General features: G+C 43.5%; 1 protein-coding gene across 3 annotated transcripts in view; it reads left to right on the forward strand.

Moving 5' to 3' along the window:
• Nucleotides 1-12862, forward strand: part of mapkbp1 (mitogen-activated protein kinase binding protein 1) — a 61143-nt gene that overhangs the window by 43832 nt on the left and 4449 nt on the right. For all 3 annotated transcript variants that reach the window (XM_015350713.2, XM_015350715.2, XM_015350714.2), the window contains 17 exons: nt 916-1041; nt 1688-1758; nt 3863-3984; nt 5035-5110; nt 5458-5569; nt 5869-5932; nt 6157-6279; nt 6483-6613; nt 6877-6923; nt 7271-7519; nt 7881-8017; nt 8268-8413; nt 9285-9464; nt 10084-10162; nt 10577-10908; nt 11208-12158; nt 12749-12834. In XM_015350713.2, the coding sequence (XP_015206199.2) occupies nt 916-1041; nt 1688-1758; nt 3863-3984; nt 5035-5110; nt 5458-5569; nt 5869-5932; nt 6157-6279; nt 6483-6613; nt 6877-6923; nt 7271-7519; nt 7881-8017; nt 8268-8413; nt 9285-9464; nt 10084-10162; nt 10577-10908; nt 11208-12158; nt 12749-12834 (3032 nt within the window). The remainder of the gene's footprint in view (nt 1-915; nt 1042-1687; nt 1759-3862; nt 3985-5034; nt 5111-5457; nt 5570-5868; nt 5933-6156; nt 6280-6482; nt 6614-6876; nt 6924-7270; nt 7520-7880; nt 8018-8267; nt 8414-9284; nt 9465-10083; nt 10163-10576; nt 10909-11207; nt 12159-12748; nt 12835-12862) is intronic.

The following is a 12862-nucleotide window of genomic DNA, read 5'->3' on the forward strand; positions in this document are numbered from 1 at the left end:
CAACATGATTTGAGGAAGCACTATGTATTCTTGTGTATTTCTTATTAAAATAGACAAGATCCTAAACCCAGTGATTTCAGTTTTGTTTCATCAAATGGATAAATATTAAATATGTACAGGCCACTGATTCCGCCTTAAGTATATATACGAATAGGCTTTAGAAATTCTAGAGCAGCTTTTTACGCAGCTTAGTAAAGCCTGCCTGAACCCTCATATAGGTCGAGCTGTATGAGTGGCACTGAATATATGAGGGTTTTGATCGTTGGTCATGTCCCTAGCCAACTGTGATTGGTTTAATTTAAAAAAATGGCTTGGAACCAATAGCATTTCCACGCCAGTCAATATATAATCACAACAATTCTCCACATTGAGATCTGGGTCTGAGAGCAGTACCTGAATTTGTACTGTGTAGTGAAGAATCCCTTAATAGATTCTTTCTCTAGGTAGCCTGTTTGCAGTAACTGTCACTGCCATATGGACACCATATGCTGGGCAATGGGGGAAGGGCAAGGCTCCTGGGGTCTGTTTGCAGGTTGTAGTTTTTCTTTTTCCATTACCTCAGTGATTTGTTTAGGAGATGGACTTGTCAGTACACACGTTTTTTTCCCCTTAAACTGTGATCGATATTTAAGTAATCTTCTTTCCCTTAGTCTCTTGAGTTAAGAAAACAAGGTTTTGCAGTGAGTCATTAACCTCCACCTAACTCTGTGATTCATGAACATTCACTGTGCTTGTGCTAAACTGATAAACAGCACTATTTGTTTTTAATACTAAATCTGTTTGTGCTGGCAGAGCGAAAGGTGAGTAATTTATTTAAAATGTTTGAAATTCAACGTGTCTTAAAATGTCGGTGAGCATCCCAGGTCCTGCCGCGGCGCAGGCGGTGATGCTGGGAGGTTTGTGTGTGTGTGACAGGGCTGAATCTGCTGGCCACGGCGAGCCGGGACCGCCTGATCCATGTGCTGGACGCAGAGAGGGGCTACAGCCTGCTGCAGACCCTGGATGACCACTCCTCCTCCATCACTGCTGTCAAATTTGCTGGTGGGACTCTAGCACACATTCTTGATGCACACAAATCCTCCTACCGGTACAGTCAGCACACATCTGTGAGTGCTTTCATACAGTGTGCTTGGCACTCGAACACATCAGGAATGTCAACATAATGGCTCAATACACAGGAAGTACACAGACCTTTCATATTCATTGTGGAGCTATGAGAAATGCCTAGATGTTTACACTGCGTATAAGCACACCCCTCGGTCTGTCATTTATACAAGGATTCACCTAACAGTAAAAACTCAATGGGATACCCTTATACTGTGTCAGGTAGTTTGTGTCATTGCATTTTTTTTTATTTGTCATACTAAAAATTCCTGACTTTATTTTTGGACATTTTGGCAAGATTTTTTCCATGTTCTTTCAGTGTGACAAGCGACAAGTTAATCCCTAATAAATTGAAAGTCACATGGAGTTTGAAAAGAATACAAAAGTGTGTCTGAGGGGTTTATATTTTAGCTGCTTGAGTTTCTGCCAAGCCTTTTCTTCTGGAGCCATTATATTTTTATAGCTCAATACTGCTGTCTAGATGCCAGCTATTTGTTGCTTAGCCGGCAAAACTGCACTTCAAGACCAGTGTTCTGTTATGAGCACATCTCATCACCACGGCAACTGTTTTTTCTCCTCACAGCCAATGACGGCAAAGTCAGAATGATAAGCTGTGGAGCTGACAAGAGCGTCTACTTCCGCACAGCACAGAAGGTACCTTTTCGATGGCTTGGTGCTGCCAATCCAACACAAAATGCAGAAAGACCAGCAGTGAACGTGCTGCACGAACGCTAGATTGACAGAGATATAGAGGAGTGTTACAGAAGGGGGCTCATTACACTCGGAAACTTGGAAAAGACATTCAAGAGTGGACAAATACTTTATGGATTTAATAGGCATTTAATTAAATAGCTGCATGTTTGATCTTCCAGCTCTCTAGAAAACTCAGTTCATTTAATGGAGCATGTTGGGTTGGGAGCACTAAATTCTGTGGGTCTATGATTGTGTAATGCTTTACCACTACCAGAGAAGCTAGGCTCTGCTGCTTCCTGAAACACTGTCACTACAGGCTCTCTCATAGGACTGTCCTGCTGGAAAAAAATCATTTCTGAAAAAACAGGGCTGTTGGAAAATTGGCATCAGTCTCTGCTAAGATCTTCTATTGCCAAAGCAGAGTACTCTGAATAAAAACTTACAAAGTGCCTTCTATGCATTTGCTGTAAGGACCCAGTTCTTTAAATACACACAAGCACCATTTAAAATGCATTCTAGTTCTGCAGAGGGAGTGTGTTGCAGGCACTGAACTGGGCTATTCACCATCTTCCTTTGAAAGCTAGTTACTAAGGTCCTTAAATAGACTCTGCATATATGCATGTGAATAATTGTGCTTATATTCTTCCAGTCTGTATTATGATAAGCTAGCCCAGTTCAGTTTTGGAATCCATAAGAAAGGGCTTATACATTACTGAGTCAAATAACTGTGCAGATAGAAGGCTTTGACCATTTTTCAATACATTTGTGGTAATAGGACTGACACACAATGAACTACCCTCCTGACTGTGTTAGTTGTAAGACATGTTTGTGAAATTTGCAACCGGATAAAAGCATTATAGTATAGAGAAAACTTTATTTAATTAAAGATGTCTGATAAATTGACATTCTGATTTTCTTGTTTGCTTCATAGTGCAGATCCAGCTGTACTATTTAATTAAACAAAAATCAGTAGCTGTGCCAAGGCTCTGGCTGCCTTCATTGCATATTGGAATCACCGTTTATTCGCACTTTCTTTTTATCACGTCAGCTTAACCTTTTCTTCTTCCCAAGTTTCTTAATTTTCTTAACTCTTAATTAATCCTTTCAGTTCCTAGCCAGAAGACTAGTAACTGGTAGTGTTGACATTTTTTCATTACAAATTGTGGTGATCTATTACAAAGCAATATACTAACAGAAGCCTCTGCATGACGCCGTGCAAGAGAAACAAGTGTCCTGATAGTTGAAGGCAAAGCTAAGCATAACTCTTTATTCACCATTGTTACTATGAAATCAGATGAAAATTTAAGCTTTTCAAGAGGACACGAGATCCACTCCATTACTGGCTGCTAAACTGAAATCAGCTTTGATTGCTATATTTTTCTTAGTCATGCCAGGACTTCTTGTACATCTTTAAGAATTCTTGAAAAACATGCCTGCTTACAGGGATTAGGGGAGCTTGAAGTGGTGTGTGCTAATGGAGGGAAACTAGAGCTATTAGGACGTGGTTTGTTAATTCCTGGAAGCTGCTTTATTGCGAAGACTGGTATAACTGTCGACTTACACTGCAGTCGACTAAGCCTTCTGGCTGTCCCTGTCAGTGCCCAGTGCCGTTTGAGACAGCGGTTACTGTTTAGCTGCACGTGCTACTGGTCAGGCCTTTCCTTTGAAGTACTGTATATTTATATGCAGTGCCCCCTGTAGGAGGGAAAACACATTACATCCACCGTAGAAACGTTTAGCAGTTTGAAAAGCAGGTCTGTCTTTTACAGAATGTGACAAACACAGAACAGAAAACTGTAGTGATATGAAATATTAGCAAAATATTACGTTTTTCAAATCAAGCCAATGTGTTGTTTAGAAGTATCAAAGCTTTGTACATAAAATTGTTTCTACATTTAAATATGCCATCTGGTCCTAACATTGATTTGTGCTCTTCAGCAAAGGCCTATTGCAGTTCCCCCTGTGGTAAAGCTAGGGCTGTCAGAGCTCCACTTCACACTCCCCAAAACTCCCCTCTCCGGGCTAAATCAGGTAGATCCTTTCAGCTTTTTTTTTCCTCCCACAGACATCTGAAGGAACAGAGTTCACTCGGACTCATCACATTGTCCGCAAAACCACTCTGTATGATATGGATGTGGATCCAACCTTCAAATATGCAGCCATCGGCTGCCAGGACCGCTGCATCAGGTCTGTGGAGCCTTGATTACCTAGTGGTCTGCTACTGGAGGAAGTGGACAGTGCAGGGGGAGTGCAGGCCAGCTAAAGGAGGATAAGTAGATTAGTGCTCAGGCGCATAACACTATAGACCAGACTAAGACACAGACGTGTTAAACATCTGAGCACAGGCACGGTGAGATTCATGTGCTCTTTCTTTCTGTCACATGTCAGCTTAACCTTTTCTTCTTCCTAGGTTTGTCTTAGTTTTCTTTTCTTTGTTTTCCTGCTTTTCGACTTTCTCTGTTTCTTTCTATGTTAGTTGCTTCTCTGTGTCTGCATTGTAGAGAGATGGATTCAAATCTTTAGTATACCCCAGGACAGACTTCATCTGTATTTCAGCACTGAAATAGCTAATGTCATTCTAAGGGATAAGAGTTCTTTTTTAGAGTGATTAGTTTTCTTGCAATGTGTCTTTTTTATTTATTTGCTTGATATAACTAGGACTTTGTTTTTTGTCTAAAGGACTATAGTTGTTGTTAGAAATAATTGAAATAAATTAATTTTCCTGTTTTGTATTACTACATTTTATTACATTTAAAGTGTGTTGAGTTATAAGCTTTGGAACAGAGCCAGCTTCAGTCGTGACTTGGCACATTTATAGGTCTTTCCTGGCATTATAAAGGGCATAATTAGTGTTCCCAGGACTTATGGAAGGGATTTCCTGCTGTTGTAGATGTCTGTGTCACAGCGACCCCTGCTGGTCTTACGTCATTAAGGTTAAGAAGATCAGCGTGGTTGATCTAATTTTTCCTGGTCTCAGCACATTTGACAACAATGTCTGGTGAGATCTGATGAGTGAAAGGAGGATCAGACCAGACTGTGAGATCATGGGTCACTGTTAAATGATTAGCATTCTGAGAAGTAAATTTGTATAAAGCATTACCTGTAAACCGAATATTACAAGGTTGAAGAGTTAATCCTCTTTCAAAGCTGCAAGTACAGAGGCATTCTCTACCCATCTAGTATCAGTGTGAGCATAATCATGAGCACAAGAAGCTGAAATGTACCCCTCCCTTGCAGGATCTTCAATATCAGCAACGGCAAACAAAAAAAGCTGTATAAAGGATCTCAGGGAGAGGATGGGACACTCATCAAGGCAAGAAGCATTGCTATATACATAGATACCACACACTTATTTACTTTCAAATCCCATATTAATTTCTAATGTGAGGTTTGTGCATTGATTATATTTATAAATGCCTTTTAGTCTTGGAATTGTCATGCTAACCTCTCAGTTTTGGTGTCCTTAGTGTTTCACAGATCAAGTTTATTTGCGTTGCTGCCTGTTTGTTTTTACACTCTAGTGTATGCATGCATGTATCTTTGCACATAGACTAGGTGCAAGTAAAAGCATTCCTAAGTATGCAAAGAATATCTATTCATTGTGGGAAATTAAAATGTGTGTGTGTGACAGCAATTACCTTTCGGTATCTCTTCTTTCAGGTGCAGACAGACCCCTCAGGGCTTTATGTGGCCACCAGCTGCTCAGACAAGAACCTCAGCATCTTTGACTTCTGCTCTGGGGAGTGTGTGGCCACCATGTTTGGTCACTCAGGTAACACTGGGCCCTCTGGTCACTCTTTGATTTTCTATTTTAATTTAAGATGGCTAAGGATTTTTTTTCTCCTTCTTCCGCCCTATTTGGAATTGACAGTTAAGCTGACAGCGAAAGCCCTTGCATGTACAAAAGAGAGAAGACAACAAAGCTATGCTTGTCAGCTATGTTTGGCGTCTTTATGATTGCCGAAGTCCTGGTTTTTCTCTGATGCGCTGGCTGGACTTCAGGACTAGGCCAAGAAATTAAGCTTTGTTAATCTGATTCCTTTATCCTGACTGTTATGTTTCTCTTGCCAGAGATCGTCACTGGAATGAAGTTCACCAATGACTGCAAACACCTTGTCTCAGTCTCAGGAGACAGGTACAGTCCCAATGGGGTTGCGTTATCACTAGAGGAAGCTACTGTAATTTCATCATTCTTTTATGTTGTCCACTTTATCAATTGATTTGGTAAAGTTAAAATTTTGTTGTGTTTTGAAGTGTTCAATCTTGCCAAGTTCCCTACAGGTCTTGAATGAAATACCTCAATTTCATCTGCCTTGTTTGAAATAAAGCTGTGAATTGATAGTGCTTGTCTTCCCACAGCTGTATATTTGTCTGGCGTCTGAACCCTGAGCTGACCATCAGCATGAGACAGCGCCTGTCTGAGCTCAAACAGAAGGGCAGGCTGGCACAGAAAACATCCCCTCACAGGCACTCTGCTCTCAGGTACTGTCAATGCACAAATGAGTTTTGAATGATCTTATCCCATGCTCCTCTTTACAGATATAATGCAGTCATTAGATATAGGTTAGTGTGTCACTCATCCACACAGAGACATAGAAATTCAAAAATGATCAACACCTCAGCCATACTGTGTATCCCAAACTTTCAGTGTGTCCTCATTCATGACACCTCCTGTACCGTTCCAGACGGGAGATATACAGTGCGCCCCCTATTGTCAACATATCATCAGACAGCGACAAAGAGGCAGAGGAAGATGGAATTGAAGAGGAGGTCTCTCTTTACATCTCCTCTGATAACAGCCCCACAGAGGAGACAGGTACAACACACCATGTCCAGTAATGTGATGGGTATGAAGTAGCCACTTAGTAGAGGTTATATGCTTCAAATATGATTCCATAATTGTTATATCTCTCTTGGTATACTTTTAGAGGTCGTGGGACTCTAAAGTTAGTCTTGATGCTGGACTCTTATTCAAAGCTGTCACTGAGAATTAAGAAGCTGTTTCATGTGAACTTGTCTACACAGTACACAGAGGTCACCGTGTTCTGAACCCTAGTCGTTTCTTTGGCAATGTTTCAGATGAGAAGCAGAGCTCCCTGAATCTTCCTACTCTGGAGCCAAAGAAGGTGGGGGGTTCTTCTGCGCAGTCTCCAGTGGCACAGACAACTGGAGCAACTTATTTCTGTTTACAGAGGAGTACCTAAGAATACATCAAGAACTCTTAGAACTGCTCTTGTGGCTGCTGCCAAGATTTGTTTTTAGTCTCATATTCAGTGTCACACTAAAATTGTTGTTTAATTTTAAAATAAAATGCATTCTTTATTTTGGGGCAATTGACTCAGACTGAGAAACTGTACATGAAGTCTTACAAATAACGGCAGTTAAAGTGGCTGTATTGGTTAAAAGTGTTTGTATCGGATTTTATACAAAGCTGCCTCTTAATCTGCTCGATGTGTGTGTGGCTGTTCTATAGGACACTGGGACAGCAGGTTCTAAACGTGGAGAGGCCAGCCTGTCCGAGATGCCCCCCCGGCAGCGCAGGCGCTGGTCCCGAAGGATGGGCAGCACAGAGCTGACGGTCAAGTCCATGTTGGACCTGCGGCAGCTGGAGTCCTTTGCTTTTCCCAACTCCCCGAGCCATGAGTGTCTGCCGACTGGAGGCCCCTTGTGCGAGGATGAGGTGGTGGGCAGCACCACCAGCCTGCAGGCTGTCAGGCCAGAGGTGAGGAGGGCTCAGGCTGGAGGCTCTGTGATACCCTATATCTCAGGAGTCTGTGTCTCTGATAGGAGATGTTTTTAAAAATTCATGTACAGGAGCAATCAGTTAATAATGCAGTAAATATAATGCAAATTTGATGCAAACAAAAAGAATTTGAAAAGGTAACGTGAAGTCAAGGCAGGCAACTAAGGCAACAGTCTGATTGGAGTCCATTTATACAAGTTGAATTAGTTTCTGTAAGTCAATATTAAATATTGTTTCAGGGTGGCACTTTATAATTTAATGACAGCTCTTGTATTATCATGTTGTCCAAGAGGTGGAACATTTCCCTGTGCTTATCCCTGCATGTTAATATCCCCTGCAGGAAGAAGATTCTGTGACGAGGGGCCCGCGGTTGTACCCGCGCCCACACTCCATCTGGCTGAGCCCACAGACCCCCGAGACCGAGGAGCACGTGCTGTTTCCCGAGAGACCAGAGGACAGCATGAGCCTCGCTGGCAGGTCTGCTCGGGGCAGGCGTTCTCCTGGGGAAAGGAATTCGTGCCCCGCCTTGTTTTAGAGACTCGTTTTAATCCACTTACTAAAGCAGGAAACATGTTGTGAGCTTTCAATCGGTTTATGACTTTAAATCATCTTTCGGCCATAAATAAAGCTAAATGGAAAATAAAGCAAGGTGAATAAGCAGATAACTGAAACGGCAGGTATTGTGAAAGCAGTAGGTTTGGTGATCAAATCTCCTTTTCTCTTTCAGTGAATACCAGGTGAAAGAGTTACCAAAGGCACACATGAGAAGGGGATACCAGGGATCTGAGTGCCATGAAAAGCACAGCCCAGACAGCGCCTGCTCAGTGGATTACTGCAGCAGCCAGCTGTCCAGCCCTGATCAGCCGAGAGAAGGCGAGACCTCAGTCTGCATTCTCTTCTTCACACCTACAAATCCACATTTTCCCCAGTTTACTCAAGTTTACTCAGAGAGAAAGGGTGCAGGGTATTGAGCTTGTACTCTGCACCTACTACAGCCACACGCTGTCCAGCCGATCTGTCTGACTGTCCATCTGTCTGTCTGTCTGCGTCACCCCTGCTTGGTGGTTCCTCCCCTTCCGATTTCTCAGCCTGTGCATTGCTGAGATATAATAATATTTGTGTATATATCCATATAAATATATTACTAATGTATGCCAAGATGTTGCTGGTCTGAGGCCCAGCTGGGGATCTGAACACAGGGTGTCAGGACTTAAGAACACTTACAGCATACACACACCAGCTACTGCCTATAGATGATTGAAACAGCACATTCTGGCTCTTGGTCAAACAAACCTATCCCTAGTATACATGTGATATTTGATTTGCTTGCAGAAGGCACGTTAATGCTTGTATTGATATTGGGCTATACAGCAGTGCTTTTCTTCCCCTTTTTACTTACATCGTCAGGTGTTGTTAAACACTTGTTTTCAGTACTGAAGATGTGAAAACTGAGAAAGTCATAGCATTGTTGAATAAACACAGCCCTATCTCGGTACCAGCATATAATGATACTTTAGTAAAGATTTTCTACTCTATGGTGGTGATCCAACACCTTTATAGATCTAGCACCTGGAGAAGGTTCATCCTGTCAGGAAAATTGGCCACGGTCATCTCGCACATGCCAGCTCATCACCCTAGACTTGCATGGTCCCCAAAAGAGGAGGAGAGACTTCAGAGTACCGTCCAGGTTGGGGCGAGTTGGCGAGTGTGATGAGTGGGATGTGTGCGTGTACTGCTGTTTCAGACTCGGAGGCAACGGAGCCGCTCAGCGTGGACGGCAACTCCTCCGAACTTGAGGGGGAGGAGCTGGAGGAGGAGGAGGAGTTTGTAGGGGGCGTGGTGGAGAGGGCCGTGCCAGAGACACCCGATCAGGAGGCTTTTCTGAAGCAGCACTTTGAGACTCTGGCCGACCACAGCAACACAGGTACTACAGGCGTCTTGAGAGGTGGCGTTACTCTTGACAACGCATCCCGAAAATTGATTTGCCCACATTTTCTTTCTGCGGATTCGATTTTATATACAAATATTCTAAATATTCTATCGCTTGTATTTTTTTTTCCTTTAGCAGCTGTAAAAAATACAGCTATTTGAGAACAGTATTCTTTCTCACTTAGATGACACCTAATTTCTTTGAGAAATTTGTCAGAGAACAAGACAATCCCCTAGATCCACCTAGGCATGACCCTAGGACCCTCTCATTAATGGAGTCTTCTCCACGAGCTCAACCTCATGTCAGCAAGTGACAAAAAGGAGTCTGCCAGTGACTGGGCTGTTCTGTTGTCACCGTACACATACAGCTCAGCCAAGGGGGATCAGCATCACATCTTTTCCCTAATTAAGTCATAATTCTCCCTAACCTGACCTTATCTTTGTACGTTACGGTGTGTTTTGCTTCACAAAAAATGTCCAGTTTAACGTGCTGTCCCTTTTCTGTTACAATGTCCAGCGTGCTCTTGTCTCTTCTAATGCGAGTCTAACATTGTGCTTTGGGGAAGATTTTCGGGGTGTTAACGGAGTTAGTGTTTCTTTCCTGCCCTCTTCAGGGAGCTCCAGGCATTCCGAGAGCACCTCTGAGAATGCCAGCATCTCGTCTCGCTTCCTGTCTCAGAGCTCAGCAAGCAGGTAGGTGTTGAGGGTCAGCTCATCCCCTGCACTGGAGGAACCAGCAGGGAGGACACGAAATGACTACGCAATAAGAAGCAGAATAACCATTAATCCTCTCGAGCAAACTGCCGGCTAGATATCGGTAACTGGGTCATTCCCAAGTGTAACTTTGTAATACAGATCTTGATGTAGAGGTTGCAGTATTGGGACATACTAAAAGTGTGTTTTTCGAAATTAGAATAATTTAATGTACGTTTTTGTATTTAATTTTTTTTAAATCAGTGGCCTGTTGATTTTGTTTCTGCAAACTCCTATCAGGATTCTCAAATAGCAATCACTTTCTGTTATCTAGCGTTCTGATTTAAGGAATGTTTTAATCGAATATGTATTATTTCAATCACGGTACTGTAGTATATTTTTGCTTTTCCATAGAAATGCCTTTCTGTTCCCGGCCAAGGCAAGTGGAGAAAGAAAGGGAACAAATGGATCTATGCGCCCCCTGATCTCCGAGGTACGGCCGCTTATGGAAGAGGGGCTGCCAGAAGAGGTAGAGGAGAAGCCCATTACATCTTCTGGGAAGGCTGAATCAGACTCTCTTACTGAAAAGGGGGCCGCCCTGCGCTCTGTCACTCAGAAGAAGAAATCTCCGGTCACAGACACTCGCAGAGGGTCTGGCCAGCCAGGAAAAGCAGCAGGGCCCCAGCTGTGCAGTGCCAACCAAAGCATGAGGAAGGCCCAGTCAGTGCATGACCTGGCACTAGATGGTGAGACAATAGGGCAGAACACTGTTCTAATGCTAAAGCTCCCTATAATATGAAAGAATACATCCTTCCATGATGCTCCATGTTTAATCTTTGAATTTAATGCTTTGAAAGCTTTGTTCAGAGATGCTATTTCCATTCTAAAAAGTAACTAAGAAATAAACATAATGCAGTGTGGATTTCTTTTAAATGAGGTATAAAACTTTTTAGTCATTGTGTTTTTTCTTGAAAGGTAAAAATTGAAAACTTTTCATGTTTCAATTGAGAAGATACTGAACTAACCCCTTTTCTGTCCTGAACAGCTGAGGTTTCAGCCAGACCCTCCAAGGAGGTCCATCCCCAACCACAGCTACCTGCTGAGAAAGATCAAAAGACTACTCCGCGCCGGACCCTGCCAGCTGTTCCCACCTCGCCCTTGCCCAGCGCAGGCCAGAGCAAGACCTTGAAGTCACGCTCCTACATGAACCCAACTACCAGCTCAATGGCCAAGATGTCTCGCTCTGTATCCATGGGTGACAGCTTAAATCTGGGAGAATCTGGTGAGGTTTCCAGCTTTCCTCCAGGCACAGAGATGGCTTCAGAGGCCCGCCGAGTTTCTGACACTCCTGTTGGGGCCTTTAAGGCCAGTTCTCTGGAGAGAAGCAAGCCAGTAGCACCGCCCGTTGCTATAGTCTCTTCCACATCTTCATCCTCTTCTGTTTCCGCTGCACCACGGGCGGCTGTCATGCCAACTCTCAATGCCAACAGTCCCAGTGTACAGTCTCCCAAAGGCCTCCATGCCAAGCTCCAACATGGAGGCACCAGGCCCCACCTGACATTGGACATTCCATCAACTCTCCCAGACAAACCCTTTGTGGCATCCTTTTCTCCCAGCGCCAAGCCCAAACTGTTCATAGAGGAGGCTCCGAGGTCTCCTAGGTCTCCAAGGTCTCCAGTGAGCGTATTTCCCAACAAGAGTTCACCTTCTCTCAAAGGCCAGGTGGCCCCAGTGAATGTCCAGCCTGTTACTGCTCTGTCAGCTGTCCGTCCTGAGGTGGCAGTAGAGAGCCTCAGCAAGGCAAAGCCTGGAATAGAAGCACAATCAACAGCTGGTGCCACTGAAGTTGAATGCCTGTCAGAGCAGCCTGATTTAAAAGACGAGAGGAAGGATTCCAGTGTGGCAGGTGTTGAGGAGATTCTACAGGCTCCAGATTGTTCCCGTGAGCTTGTGGCGAGACCAGACTGCCTGCTCTCACCTGCTGTCGTGGACCCAGGTTCGCTCCGATGCCACTCTTCGTACATGCTGTCGTCTCGCACCCTCCCTCTACGCCTGGCTGTGCCCATGCACTTCTTTTCCTCCAGTTTCTGGCCTGTCACGTCTTCCATTTACTGTTCTTCTTGTTCGTCCATTAACCATTACTACCTGATGGGTGAGGCATGCTTCTTCTTTCATTCTTTTTTACATTAACTTGTGGTGTTGGTTTATTCTTCCGTCTTTGTCTTCTTGCTTTCTTCACCTGTCTCTTTGAACTGTCTTTGTTGTTGAGTGTGCTCAAATCATTACTCCTGTCACTGGGAGGACATATGTGTGTTAAGCCTATGAGATAGTAGTTCAGGCATGTCTGCATTTTATTTGGAACTGCACACCCCATTTATTTGCAAATTCACTTAACTAATAAATGTTCTAAAATAAGGAGATTTTCTATATGTGCACGAGGAGGGAAAATTTGGGGAAGTAAGAACATCTAACTGATTTGGAAGAATTAACACATTTTGTTTAAAGATGTTATGTGAAGAGTCAGGAATAGCTCTGTAAATGAGGCTTATATGTCACAGTGGCTGATGTGTGACATTTCTCTACCAGGCCCCACAGTGACTGTGGAGACCTGCAGGCTGGTAGCCAGTGAACTGCAGAGCAGTCTGCAAAAAGCCACAGAGCTCTACAGAATGGTGAGTCTGCTTCTATAGTTTGCTAAGT

The sequence above is a fragment of the Lepisosteus oculatus genome, chromosome 8 (assembly GCF_040954835.1).
Source record: "Lepisosteus oculatus isolate fLepOcu1 chromosome 8, fLepOcu1.hap2, whole genome shotgun sequence".
In the NCBI taxonomy this organism is placed as follows: Eukaryota; Metazoa; Chordata; class Actinopteri; order Semionotiformes; family Lepisosteidae; genus Lepisosteus; species Lepisosteus oculatus.